This window comes from Myodes glareolus, chromosome 4 (genome assembly GCF_982192425.1).
Source record: "Myodes glareolus chromosome 4, mMyoGla1.1, whole genome shotgun sequence".
Lineage (NCBI taxonomy): Eukaryota > Metazoa > Chordata > Mammalia > Rodentia > Cricetidae > Myodes > Myodes glareolus.
Window position 1 is genome coordinate 69,587,351 of NC_142029.1, and position 14,349 is coordinate 69,601,699.

Consider the following 14,349-nt stretch of genomic DNA (forward strand, 5'->3'; position numbering starts at 1 on the left):
TAAAAGCATACAAGTCATGAGGAGCGATAATTAAAATTGATCAAAAGTAGAACTTTTCAGAGTGTAGAGGTTTAAGGCGTCGTCTGGGCAATCGTGAGGTCTGGGACCCCACAGGCACTGCGGACACATATTCCTTCTCCTAAGATTCGATGACTGCATCTATGTGTACATATACCCTAACAGAGTACACATACTCAACAAGTCATAGGATGAACCCGGGCACTGTGTGAGAATCGGAGCAACCAAAATACATTCATCAGTAGATGTGAGGGTTAATGCTGGCTGTTGTCTTGATAGGAATCAAGTAGGAGACACACCTCTGGGCATAGCTGTGAGGGATTCCTCAGTTAACTGATACCAGAAGCCCCATCCTAATGGCTGGACAAATACCAAGAAGGGTCAGCTGAGCAGTAGCCTTCATCCCCCCCCTGCTTCTTGACTGAGGATGCCATGAGACCCGCGACCTCAAGCTCCTGCCACCATGACCTTTCTGTCATGCTGGGCTGTACTCCTGGCACCGTGAGTCAGCCAGCTCTCCCCGTTCCTTAAGGTGCTTCTTGTCAACGTGTCATCATGGCAGTGAGAGACGCTCCTTTCAGAAGGAAGTGGATAAGCTCTACTTCCGGACTACGTACTTTATAAGATAAACAAAAACACACCAGGAAACTGTCAGACATAACATCGACCGAAGAGAACAGAGATACTGCATACGCCTGTGCAGATATCGTCACCAATGCCAGGCACCCACGGAAAAGTGAGCGACTGAAAAGGTGGAAAGGTTGCGCCGCCATGTCAGTATATGTCCGGTCACTTCTGAAGAGGAAGCCGAGGAAAGGGTATGATAAGGGTACAAGGAAGCTATTTTTTTCTTCTTTAGACATGTGTATCTCTGTGGATCTGTATACAGGAATGGGCAGTTAGATGTGGCATCTCGTGGCCAGAGTTGTCAGATCCCCTGGAGTTAGAGTTACAGGCAGCAGTGAGTTGTCTGTTGTGGGTATGGAGACCCACACTCTAAAAGCACTACAGATTCTTAATCATGGAGCCATCTCTCCAGCCCCAACAATGAAACGATTAAATTATATCTATGACTGTGACTCTAAGATAATCTAATACAAATGTGGAATTTAGAGTAATGCCATCTTTTCCCCTGTATTTTTTTAGGATAGCTATTTTTCACAGTCAAAAGTTTACTGGCTTAGTTGCAGAGAGCTTGCCTAGTATGCCAAGGCTCTGAGTTTGATTCATAGTACCAAAAAATAAAAACAATAAAACATGATATTAATAACAAAAGAAAAAAACATGCCTTCAAACTACTATGACCTTAGGCAAATTATTTCTTCTCTGTTAGCTTCATTTCCCCAACTTTAAAGTAGGAACCACAACACCTTCCCAACAGAATTACAGTATAATTACAGTGAGTAAAAAAGACTTTAAAAATCCCACAGTATCGATACTGCTGTAATAGTTATTACTAGCAGCAGCTCTGTCTGCAGTTGGTAAGACCCCTCTCTAACATAAAGGCACAGGTTCCCAGAAAAGCTGGTTCATGATGCTGTCCCCTCTGCCCCTAGTTGACTCAATCAGTTTGTTTAGCTAAGGTCATCCTAAAACCTTTTCTGCCTTCCGCTGTTGTAGAATATTGTTTTAAGATGTGTTGCATTTGTTCATGCTGTGGAATATTTGTTTAATGATGCAAAGATGTGCTGCATTCTTTTATGTTGCGTTTGTTTAACTCTGTGAAGCTGTGTTCCTTGGCCTGCCTAAAACACCTGATTGGTCTAATAAAGAATTAAATGGCCAATAGCAAGGCAGGCGACAAGATAGGCAGGGTTGACAGGCCAACAGAATGAAGAGGAGGAAAAATCTGGGAGGACAAGAGATTGAGGAGCAGGACAAGGAGGAGGACTCCTCGGGCCAGTCAACTAGCTACATAGCAAGCCGCAGAGAAAGAAATAAAGAAAAAAATTACAGAAACAGAAAAAGGTAAAAACCTAGAGACAAAAGGTAGATGGGCCAATTTAAGCTAAGAAAAACTGACTAGAAATAAGTCACACTAAGACTTGGCATTCATAAGAAAGAATAGGACTACGAGTGATTTATTTGGGAGCTGGGTGTAAAGAGCAAAAGAGTAAAAGAGTTAAAACAAAACAAAACAAAACACACATAAAACCCCCAAACAACCAACTGCATTCAGCCTATTGGAGACAGCATTTATCATGGTTTTTTTTTTTTTTCTGACTGTTTGAGACTCCCTAATATGAAGACAAGTTTCATTTAACTTGAAAGCTCCAGTGAAATTAAGAGAGGAAAAAGAAAAAGCCTCAGGATTAGGTGCTAATTTTGTCTCTTCGAGACCTCTCCAAGACTGTCCACCCTGGATAAGTCCCTTGAGATGTGAAATGTGACCCCATAGGTTTGCAGTCCATTGGATCTATTTTGGGAGGTTGTGGAACCTTTGTGAATGTGGCCTGGCTAGGAGAAGCAGGTCTTTGCAAGCTGGCCTTAATGGAAACACCCACTTCAGGGTCCACTGGACTCTGCTTGCTGCTGGTTCTATGCATGAAACTGCAGCCTGAGCATCCTCCATCAGAGACCAAGTCTCCAGTTTCTGTTGTCTTCCCTACCATGACAGGCTGTACCCTCTGAACCATGGAAATAATAAATATTTCTTCCTCTGTCAGGTATTTTGTCATATCAATAAGAAGAGTTACCAACAAGAAGAGTTACTAAGACTGGTGATTATACCTGGTGACCTATAGAAGGCTCTCCCTAATGTGGGAGTCCTCTCTGTGTGCTGTGATTACCATTAATGAATAAAGAAACTGCTCTGGACCTATAGCAAGGCAGAACTTAGGTAGGCTTGGAAAGATTAAACTGAATGCTGGGACAAAGAGGGCAAAGTCAGAGAGATGCCATGGAGCCGCCCCCAGAGATAGATGTGCTGAGACTTTGCTGGTAGACCATGACCTCGTGGTGATATACAGATTAATGGAGATGGGTTAAACTAAGATGTAAGGGTTAGCCAATAAGAAGCTAGAGCTAATGGGCCAAGCATTGATTTAATGAATACAGTTTCTGTGTGGTTATTTTGGTTCTGGGTGGCCGGGACAAACAAGTAGGTCTAAGCTAGCTGGGTAGTCGGGAACCAATAGCAGCCCTCCTCAGTCTCCTGGTAGGTACTCTAGGTATGTTTTTGAGGCTCCAAACCCAGTCAATGACTGCACTGCTTAATTAAAGAAGAGGAGGGCCAGGCAGTGATGGTGCACACACCTTTAATCCCCAAACTGGGGAGGCAGAAGCAGGCGGATCTCAGTGAGTTTGAGGCTATCCTGGTCTACAAAGCGAGTTCCAGGACAGCCAGGACTGTTACACATAGATACCTTGTCTCAAAATGCCAAAACCCAAACCAAACCACCACTACCACCACCACCAACAACAACCAAAAAAAAAAAAAAAAACAAAAGAAAAGAAAAAAAAGAGGAGGAAGAGGAACAGGAGGAGGAGAAGCAAGAGGAGAAAGGAGAGGTGGGGGAGAATGCAATGAAATTAAGGAGCCATAAAAAAAAAGAAAAATTAATGAGCCATACTGCCCTTAGTTGCTTGGAGACCCCCTTCCGCACATTGCTCACTAGGACAGCCCACCCTTTCTCTCCTGGGAAGGTACCGGAAACTGGTCAGCATCAGTGCCTTTCACAGGCCAGGCCCTTACCTGAGGTTTATACCATCACGTGCTCCCAGGTTGTCCTTGCTGGCCCTGTGGGCCGCTTTTCTGTTCGCTTCCTCTTCTGTCTCACTCAAGCTTCCCTCCTCTAAGCTGTCAGGCTCCATATTTTTGTCCTGGATTTGGTCCTCAGCTTGGGACTGGGACTTCATCTCTTGAGGAAGACTCTCTGAATCTGATTCTAAGGAGTCTTTTGAAATCCGGTTTAAGTCTTCTTCCTTAAAGGCGCTGCCCGAAGGCTGGGTCCTCAAGTTGGTATGATGGACAGGAGACTGAGTGGAGAGCTTGGGGATTGGTTTATATTTACTCATCCTGAAACACAGAAATATGGACGGGAACACTCTTGTTATCAGAAGCAGTTAGCCGACATTTACAATTGTAGCTGTCAAAAGCAATTGCTTAAAAATTATATTTATGCTACTCTGTGGCTTCTGAAATCATAATGTCAATGTTTGTCAAAAATGTCAATGAGCAAGAGAACCTTGTTATATTATCTGCAGGCTTTTGAATGCACCCTTTTGAGTGTATGAACAAGGGAGGCCTAGTGGAAAAATGATTGTTTTTCTCTCTGCAGAAACACATCTGATTTAGGACCCATAAGCGGCCCGAGTAATCGAATGAGGTTTTATTGAGGAAATCAAATGGCTGCTTGAAAGCAGATTCTGTTTCCAGCTTCCAAGGGCTTCTTACAAACAAGCCGGAACAAAGCCAAATGGTTAATTGTGAGCAGTGCTTTCCGTGGCTTTATTTCAAATGCCCAGGGCAAGTGTGTGTGTGTGTGTGTGTGTGTGTGTGTGTGTGTGTACGTCCTGTTTAGCAGCAGCCACAGATGCACTCAGACAGGTTCAGGGTTTTATCATTTAGAAAGTAAAGGAGAGGAAAGCATGATCTCCCGCAACCAGAACTGTATATAATACACAGACTTTCACTCCAAGACCAGTGTCTGCTACCCAGGATGCTGCTAGAGAGGAGTGTGTAACTTGGGGGACCATCATATGAAGATCAGTCTCAGCTCAGTATTATACCACAACAGCAATGTAATCATAATGGTTTAAAATGTTCAATAAATGAGGTGTGTTTTTGCGTGCTGGAAAGCTAAGCGCTTGGGAGAGGGAAGAGGAAAATCAGGCGTTGGAGGGAGGCCAGCTTTGGCTGCATGAGAGCTTGTCTACAAACAAACAAACAACAACAACAACAAAGAAACCCAAACCATTGAACAAAAGGTTTGTGAGTCACTGAACGACTCCCAGCACGGGCTGATGGCCACCTACCTGTTCTTAAGCAAAGCTGGGTAGGTGGGAGACAGGCCCGCAGGACAGCTAGGATTAGGGGAGTCCATCCCTCCTAACTTACTTAAGAGTGTGATTCCAAGGGAACCCTCACTGTCTCCAAGGGCTGCAACAGTGACCCACGAGATGATGGTTTACAGAAAAATGCTTTGAGTTTGCACAGGATTGGAAGATGATGGTTGGGGGGTGGATTTCCTTTCATCTCTACCCCGTGTTTCTCTTTTGGTTTATCTTCTCTCTCACTGCCTTTATGGTGTGTGTGTGTGTGTGTGTGTGTGTGTGTGTGTGTGTGTGTGTGAGACAGTGGGAGAGAGAGAGGAGAGAATCAGAAACCTTTACCATTGGAGCTATGCTCAAATTTGTTTTGACTGGCATGCTCATGTTCTTTTGACAAATCTGGTTTCTAATTAAATACCTTGACCTGATTTCTGTTCCTTGAATTACTATTATATTGACCTTGTTGCTAGGGTTTCCAAGGACACAGTCCGACGCTTGGATGAAAGCACTTTCACAACACAACAGACAAAGGGTAGTGTTCATACTTAAACAAATATGGGATGATCTCTGCTTAACTCCAAGCTTCCTCTTAGTAGACTGATATATAGCACCTAATTTTAGATTAGTTTGCCTGCAGTCTCTTATTTAATATACACACTCGCATTCTGTCATATTTTAATATCAATTTGCTTTTCAGGGTATTTTTTAGAAAGCAGCAAGCATGAAAAAAATTTAAAATCTCTGTAAACAGCAGTTTCATCATTTAAAAGTCACTATATTTAAAATCTTGAAAAACAAGCTTAGAAAGTCAGGGCTAAGGGGGTGTAGGTCACTGATAGAATATTCACACCCAGGGTTTAATCAACAACTCCAGCAAGAAAAAAATCGTAACTCATTTTAGAATTTTTTTTTATACGATAATGTAGATCTTTCTCTCTTTCCTTAAACAAGAACCCAGGGTTTCTTGGTAGTAACAAATAAATAACGGCCACATATGACAATAATTTAGTTGTTGTTGACAAGAATGATAAAATTCGGGAAGAATGTGAAAGAGCAGAGTGAAATATCTCCCAAATTGGGTTTTCTGTGGAAGCCTGATGGGAGAGAGAAACAGAGAGAGAGAGAGAGAGAGAGAGAGAGAGAGAGAGAGAGAGAGAGAGAGAGAGAGAGAGAAAGAGAGACAGAAAAAGAGCTGATGTCGAATAAATTTAGCAAGTGGTTACAATTCAAGAGTAACTCCCTAGTAATACTCCGTACAAAAAAATTCAGACCAAACCTAGGGGAAAACAAAACAAAATTAAAACAAAACAAATACGGTTGGGCCTCTGCGATCCCTGGCCAATCCACTTCTTAGTAAACAAGAAAGGCATGGGCATAGTCCCTAGTATCTAGGGACTAAGAAACCACCAGCTTTCTGTCTAGGCTATTACTTGGGGACAAATTCGTTAGGGCAGGGGGACAAGGAGGCCCGCTTAGGATGAACAGCGGATCCAAAGTTGCTCTGTTTGGAACACGATGGGTGTGTCCCATGGCGATCTCAGGGGTTTTGCCGTTGCCTCTTTCTAAGGGTCAAGACCGGCTGCTTTCTAAGGGTCAAGACCCGCTATAGGGCGTTTGAAGGTTCGGAGGTGGCGGATAGGAGGCCGGGACAAGTGGCTGGGAACCCGGCTGCCCGGTCTGGGGGGTCGCCGCCCTGCCTGGGCGCGGTCCTTCCTTCGGGACCGCAGGCTCTGCGGCTCCCTCGCGCCGACCCCGGAGTTCTCGGTACAGCCCGCCCCGCGCGGCCCCTTCCCACCCGCCGGGAACCGCCAGTCACCTGCCGGCGCTGCTGGGCGACCGCGCCCCTGGCCCCGCAACCTCCGCAGCCCCGGCTCCCGCTGCGGCTCCCGCCCCGCCCGCCGCTGCCTGGAGACCAGGGCCAACACCGCGCTGCTCGCTCCGAGCCTCGGGGCCCAGCGCTCCTGCTGCCCCGCGGCGCGGGCGAGGGGAACCCCCGGCTCGGGATGCTCAGGTCCAGCCACCCCGACCCCGCCTAAGAGGAAAAGCAGGGAGGAGAGACCTGGGTCAGTGATGCTGCTGGGGTAGGCAAGACCATGAGGGAGAAAGGAACCCAGTTAGTGATGGGTAGCTGACTGGGGTGTGGCGGGGGAGGGGCGGGGGAGGCAAGGAGAGAAGAGAGGCGGGAGTAAGAAGAGAACAAATGGCCAATAAGCATTTGACCTTCATCGGAAAGGAACTTCATTCACTAATATTCAGAAGAGGGAAAATTAAAGCCACCCAGGACAGCACACTCACCGCAGGAGCATCTTAAGGTGAAAAGTTGGCTACGTGTTGGTGATGCCACCTGGGAGTAACTACAGTCAGAGGGCGTGGCTGGAGGATAAGGAGAGTGAGAGCCTGTCTCAAAAAGCTAAAACACCCAAAGGAACAGCGAACAGATAAACATACACCAGTTCCAAGGGCCAAGGGATTTATTTGGATGAAGTGTGTGAACTGGGTAGGTAGCACTTAGGGAAACGGTGGTTTGGCATTATCTGGGCTATGCAGGCACACCTAGTTCCCTGCAACCTCAGTTTTAGGCGTTCACCCGAAGGAAGCATGTTTTTTTATGCCTCTGTGACAACTTAAATCTGAAACGTCCCACTCGGTCTCATGGGTTTGAACACCTGGTTCCCACTGGTGCTTTTTTTTGTGTGTGTGTGTGGTCGGAGGTCTGGTTGGTCGAGGTGGGTCACTGGGGCTGGCCTTTGAGGGTTATAGCCTTATAGCCTATTGCTGAGTTCTCTGCTTTGCAGTTACCCCAGAGCCTGTGCCATGCTGGCCCCTTAGATTCGGCCATGCCTTCCCCACCTTTGTGGGCTGAAACCATATGCCAAAACAATCACCTCTTCTCTTGCTGTCCGTCATTTTGTCACAGCTATGACGAAAGTACCTCATACACCTTCTGAGCTGGTGAATATAGGAACGTAAAATTAAAGACAACCTAAAGCAAACTCTGCTGGGTTTGTAGGTGCACATAACAAAAGCAACAACATAAAAATAACAATAATTTAAAAAGCCCAGGTAGAAATTTATGTGACTTAAGGACTCTGATCAGCTCAGACTGCTTTTAAGATTTTATTTCCTGATTTTAGTGGTTGGCAATGATGTGCATTTTAAATACGTCTTTAAGACATACCAGGTAGTGATGGCACACGCCTTTAATTCCAGCACTTGGGAGGCTGAAGCAGGCAGATCTCTGAGTTCGAGGTCAGCCTGGTCTGCAGAGTGAGTTCTAGGACCACCAGGATTGCACAGAGAAACCCTGTCTCGAAAAAAGAAAGACAGATAGAAACAACAACAGCAAAAAAAAAAAAAAGATCATACATTTAAGTGTGTGTGTGTAGGATGCCTACTGTCAAAATTTTTTCAAAGACAAAGAAAGGAAATGCTGGAAATTACATTCAAATTAAAGACACAAGTAGGTCTGAATAACTGCCTTTGAAGAGGTAAGAATGCTTAAGACCAGTTGCTTCACTAATAATAGGAAAACAGGGAATCAGAAAATAACCTTACCACTAGTTTTTACCACGTTTCAATCAGATTCTTTGTAAAGCCAGATATATTTTCATTTTCCTTTGTCAGTAGGGACCTTTCCTATATGTGCACAGTAAGACCCCAGTGTCTGCTGACAAAATAAAAGTGAGTTATCTGAGGCATTTGTGTTTTTCTGTCCAGGCCATTGCAGGAATTATCATGATGGCAACTTCAAACACGCAGAGGAAGCCCAATCAAAAGTGTTCTCCTTCATAACAGCTCCCAGGATGCGGTGTTCTGAGGAATCAAGAGAGGCTCACGCACACCTGCCTGGCTTCTCAGTCACTTGTCAGTGTGGATTGCTGCTGCGGTTCTTCAGGTCCCTCAGCCGCTTTCTGCCTCATCTGGAGAACATTTCTGGCCTTCTCTAGTTCAGGGTACTTATGTGATTCAAAAGTGTTGTGATCCAATAGCTCCTGGTAGAGACACGACACCTTCTCAGCACAGACACCCCTCACAGCCGAGTCTGGCCCGCCTCCCTGCCCCTCTGCAGCAGCTCTCCTGCCTATGCTCTGGTGGAACTAAAGGAATAACAATCACAAGTGACAGGGCATGTCGGCGTCAGAAATGATGTCAGTGGTTTTAATGGAGATAATTTGATTTGAAGATATATTATGGAGAATTGGAAAGGGGTAGTGACCACAGAAAGCAGCTCTGGCCTTTATGGAGAGGGAAGCCCAGGGATGAACCTGAAACCATTATCCTTAAGAAGCCTGCACACCACCAGGGGAGCCAGCAAGAGGCCTGCTGGGGAGCTGGGCGGTGGTGGTGTACGCCTTTAATCCCAGCACTTGGGAGGCAGAGGTGGGCGGGTCTCTGTGAGTTTGAGGTCGGGCTAGTCTACAAAAGCTAGTTCAAGGAGTCACCAAAAGTTACACAGTGAAACCCTGTCTCAGGAAAAAAAAAAAGAGAAAGCAGCTTTCTGGGAAAGGAGAAATATGAAGTGTGTGTGTGTGTTTGTGTGTGTGTGTGTGTGTGTGTGTGTCTGCAGGTACCTGAGGAGGAAAGAGGCAACTCCTGGAACGGGAGTTACAGATGGTTGTGAGTTCTTGGATGTAGGTGCTGGGAACTGAACTTCAGTCCTCCATGAGAGCAACGTGTATTCCTAACTGCTGAGACATCTCTCCAGCTCTGAACTTTCCTGCCTTAGTAATAATAATAATAAAATGACTTATTTTTTCATGGAGTCAAAAACACCCTGGAAAAATTATTTTACCTTTTTAAATATCAATACAGTTGTTTTTCCGAATTTAGGGTTTCTAGAAATTAAGTAGAATGGCTTTAAAAAGCAAAAACAAAACCATAAACTGGTTTTGGGGAGACTGCAAGACACTTCTGCTTGTATCTGAAAACAAGGAGCAGAGGAGACAAGACGAGGGAAATTAACATATTTCAATGGTGATGACAGACCTGCTCGTGGATGCATTACAGGAAGGAAGAGGGCTGCTTCTCCCTCAGAAGGTTCAGGATGGTAAAAAAAAAAAAAAAAAATACACCCGCGTTTCATCTAGATCAAACCCCCTTTATGAATATAGCAAATTACCATGACTTCAGCTGGAGGAAGTGGTGGGAGATTATGTTGTTGGGCTAAATTAGTGGGCTCATTAACGGTCAGCAGTTCAAACCACCTTCTTCATCTACAGGGAGCCTCGTGACTTCAGGGTGCTCCGACTGTGGGGTGGTTGTCATTTTCTCTGTTATTTTCACCTAATGACAGATAGTATGGGTGATGCCTGGGGCCAGAATACATATATCGTAATGGGGAGTATGACGAGCCTTCTTTTGACTGACTTCCTACAAGGCAGCCTTGAGCAGCCTCTGCCCATTCCTTTCTGCCTCCATCTTGCCCTGAGAGAGAGGACAAGAGCCTGAAACCGCTTCTTGTGTCGGGAAACTGGCAGACCCTTGCCTTGGGTGCTACAGGAGCCCAGAGGCTAAGGTCCCGTTCCCAGCCGTTTTACTCACGAGTTCCATCTTTGGCAGCTGCATCTTTGGTAGCTGCTTGCCTGAGTCTGCATCACTGTACTTCCAGCAGTAAACAACGCTGGATCCCTGTTTTTTAGGATCATGACTGTACACGAAACAGCCTGCTTTAGGGTTTCAAGCTGCCCCGCTTGGGAGCTGAAGGGAGCTGTAGACCCAGCTTGTCTGGCTTGGGAGCTGAAGGGAGCTGTAGACCCAGCTTGTCTGGCTTGAATAAGTGCCCGCTCTCCAGGTCACAGGAGTTGTGACCCAACCACCCTACACACGGAAGGACACTGGATTTCCTTCTCTTCCCTGCCATGTCCTTGGCACAGCAGCCTGCCCCGGGAAGGAGTAATGGTGGCTCCAGACATCATTCATCGTTACGTGTTCGGAGAAGGATGTTTTGATTCCGAAGGCCTCCTTTTATCACTAAGGAAAGTCTTTTCTGTGTCAGGCATGAGACAGGAGGTTTGTACGTTTGAGGATATCTTGAGTCACAAAGTAAGATCCTGTCTCAAAATATGTAAGCAAACAATTTTTTTCTAGAAAGTTATTAAGAACTCACTCATGTCTCAATGGCCAGTGTTGTTTTTTACGTTATTGCATTTCATGTAGTATTTATTCTACATTAATGGACACAACAAATCTTAGGGATCCAAACAGATTGCCCTGCACTGGGCACGTACAACTCTTGTTATTATTCCCCAAACAATCGACTGTAATTGCTATCCAAGTGTCATTTACACTGTAGTGAGTATCATTCATAATCTGGAAGTGATCTATATTTTTGAAGGGTGTATTTATTATATAAATGAATACCACACCTTTATATAAGGGACCTGAAAATACTCAGATTTTGGTGTTAGGGGAGATGGTGGCAGGGAGGTCCTGAAACTGTCCCCCGTAGACAACAGGGGTCACTGTTTGTGGATAAGGTACATCTGAACAGAACTGGGTTAAATCAAGCTACACAGAACCCTTTATGACAACTTTTGGGTCCTGGATGTTGAAGCTACACTGTTAGATAATTCTCAATCTTATACGATCCAAGGAAACTACCTTTTTAAAAAAATAATTACATTTATTTGTTTGTTCCTTTTCAGTGTGTATGTGTATGTATGTCATGGCACACGTGTGGAGGTCAGAGGACAACTTTCAAGGATCCTTTCTCTTCTTCCACCATGTGGGTCCCAGATATTAAAATCAAATCTTCAGAATTTTGAAGCAAGAGCCTTACCTACTGAATTATCTTACCACATCAGGGACATTTTCTTTCCTCCACAAAGCTTCTACTAATATTTCTAGGACATTAGTTTACCTCACCACACATTTTAACGCCTGACATGAATTCCTTCATAATTTGAATATTCTATCTGTGAAACTAGACCAGGAGTTAATGGGATTTGAGGAATCTATACATATAACTATGTTATGAGTAAGTTTCTCTGCAACATCTGGATGATACACTCAAATTGGATTATATGAAGGATTTAATACCTGTGCAACCTACATTTTCCCCAAAGCTTTGAATTTAGTTAGTTAGTTAGTTAGTTATAAATAGAATTTAGTTAGTTATAAATTCAAAGCTTTGGAGAAAATGAAGGTTGCACAGGATCCTCCAGTGCCCACTTGGTGTGATGAAAAAAAAATCAGTTAGATTCCAGAACCAGAGAAACCAAACACCTGGCCAGAGAGGCAACTTCTAGTTGAAAAGGGCAGTCAGTTCCACCAACCCGGGACATCTGGTGTTCTCTGCTCACCTGCTGGTACTTCACATTCTCTTTAGAGAAACAGAAAGGGGTACCACTGATGTAGCCCAAATCATCAGTCTCCTAGGGCAAATGAAAGATCCTGAACACAGCTCCCAACCTCTCATTCCACTTTAAATGTCCCCCGGCATCATCTTACCACAGCGATAACCGAGGGGCCACGGTCTTGAGGCCGGGTCAGCTTGGACTGGTATCTCATTTCTACCCTGAGTTGCTTATGTAATCTTGGCATGAATGCTTTAAAGTGATAACCAGGAGGCTGTGATCACCTCACCATGGCGTTGACAGTTCATCTCTGCTTTGAAAATGTATGGTTTGTGCTCCACCATGGTTCCCCTACCAGGTTGCAGTGGAGTCTTTACAAAATACTAGTTCCAAAACCCTCCCCCAAATCTGTCAGTGGTCACTGGGAATGAATTGGGGATCCCCATCTTAGGAAATCCTCTCAGGGGATTCTGACAATTGGCTAAGTGCTTTCCTACTCTCCATATGTTGCTGAACTGTTGGCACATTCACATGGTTCCTGATAACGGACCTGGAGAAATGGGGCAGTCACAGGGGGTTCCATGTGGGAGGATTCGTTGTAAACATAGACTCAAAGTTGACCAACATAGGTTTAATTGACCTACGAGGTAAGAGTGTTTCCTTCTGGGTTGTTTTCAAACTGCTGGCGACTTGATGCGTGGCTGACACAGAGATGCTACAACACTATGAAGGCTATGCCAGATCCAGATGTCTTTGAACTGGATTCCTGATTCACTCTCACTCGCTCAGCATCCTACTCCCATGCTCTTCCCAACAAGTTCCTTCCTGAAGACACAGCAGGAGTCCACGGGAGTGTGAGGAGGAGCATGTGGAGGTCTAGAGAGGGTGTGGGAGGCCCAGCCTAGGGAGGAGGCAGTGCCCTATAGAGAGCTACCCTTGTCCACAATGTCAGCTTCAAGGGTAAGAAAGATGGCACGTTGTGTGTGTTCTCGTGTGCATGCCACACACTTCCACACAGAGGGGCCACACAGTGTGAGGTGTCAGAGCCCAAGGCTAGTGAGCAGAGACTCTGCACGGAGGAAGGGATGATGGAAACACAGATATCAGAGTTGGAGCCTTTGCAGGAGAAGGACATCCCAAGCACAACGGGCAGTGCCAGAACTGGAAGAGGACCTCCTCACAGGAAACTGATCAAACTGGAAAATATGTTAGGGATACAAAAAAATTCATCTCTCAGAGGAGGGAATTATGAATACCGAAAGGAGACCCTAGAATAAACTCATGGTTTCAATAGACAGATTAAATATACACCAACAAGAATGTGTGTGTGTGTGTGTGTGTGCGCGCGCACACACACACACACACACACACACACACACACACACACACACAGAGTCTATGTAGACAGTTTAAAGCTCTGTCCATTGAGAGGACCTATCAGGGATGATACTTCAAAAGCAGTGATGACAACTATCACAAATCCTGGCTTCTCAATGCCAGCGTCCATTGTTAGATTGCAGACTGTCTTTGAAACCTCTCTGTACCTCCCCCAGATCAGACCATGCCCCTCTAGGACAGAGTCCAAAGGTTGTTCCATGCTGTGGTCTGCCAGCCTGTCCCCTCAAAGCTGCAAGGTAAATAAATGTATGGTGCTTTCCAGTACGCAGCTCCTTGTCATGTAGGCAGTGCCACACCAAATTATGAATATATATGTACATGTATTATATATATAATAACTTGCCACCAGCCCCTCCAAAGCATAAAAGTTAGGTACCCTGTTTATTCAAGTGACTTCTACAAAGATACACTCCCTTCTTCCTTCAGCCTCCCCCATCATGATGTTCACAGTGGCCATCTTCTCTTTAAACTATCCTTTTGAATGTTCCCCAAGGCCCAATCCTGGTCCCAGTGTTTGCAAGGCTCTCTCTCCTAAGAAGCTCATTTCTGAGGGGCAGCTGGTCTCAGTGTCCTTTCTTGTCATTGCCTGTGTTTCTGTAACTTAATAACATCCAGTAAACAGGACCAGGAATTCTTAGAGAATTGC

The 14,349-nt window shown here is 45.2% G+C and overlaps 1 protein-coding gene and 1 long non-coding RNA gene across 3 annotated transcripts in view; one reads left to right on the forward strand and one right to left on the reverse strand.

Annotated features, from left to right (window-relative positions):
• Positions 1–6,873, reverse strand: part of Jhy (junctional cadherin complex regulator) — a 72,452-nt gene extending 65,579 nt beyond the window's left edge. The window contains exons 1-2 of one of the 2 annotated variants that reach the window (XM_087905540.1): positions 6,827–6,873; positions 3,713–4,036 (exon numbers count right to left, since the gene is read on the reverse strand). In XM_087905540.1, coding sequence (XP_087761666.1) covers positions 3,713–4,035 — 323 coding nt within the window. In that variant the 5' untranslated portion in view covers position 4,036; positions 6,827–6,873. Of the gene's footprint in view, positions 1–3,712; positions 4,037–4,995; positions 6,689–6,826 lie in introns of those variants that run through there. The other variant, XM_087905539.1, reaches the window with a different exon arrangement.
• Positions 6,874–6,994: 121 nt separating this feature from the next.
• On the forward strand, positions 6,995–11,645 carry LOC146894458 (uncharacterized). Its single transcript, XR_015001496.2, has 2 exons — positions 6,995–7,073; positions 8,728–11,645. It is a non-coding gene; the product is annotated as an uncharacterized LOC146894458 (long non-coding RNA).
• The last annotated feature ends 2,704 nt before the right edge of the window (positions 11,646–14,349 follow it).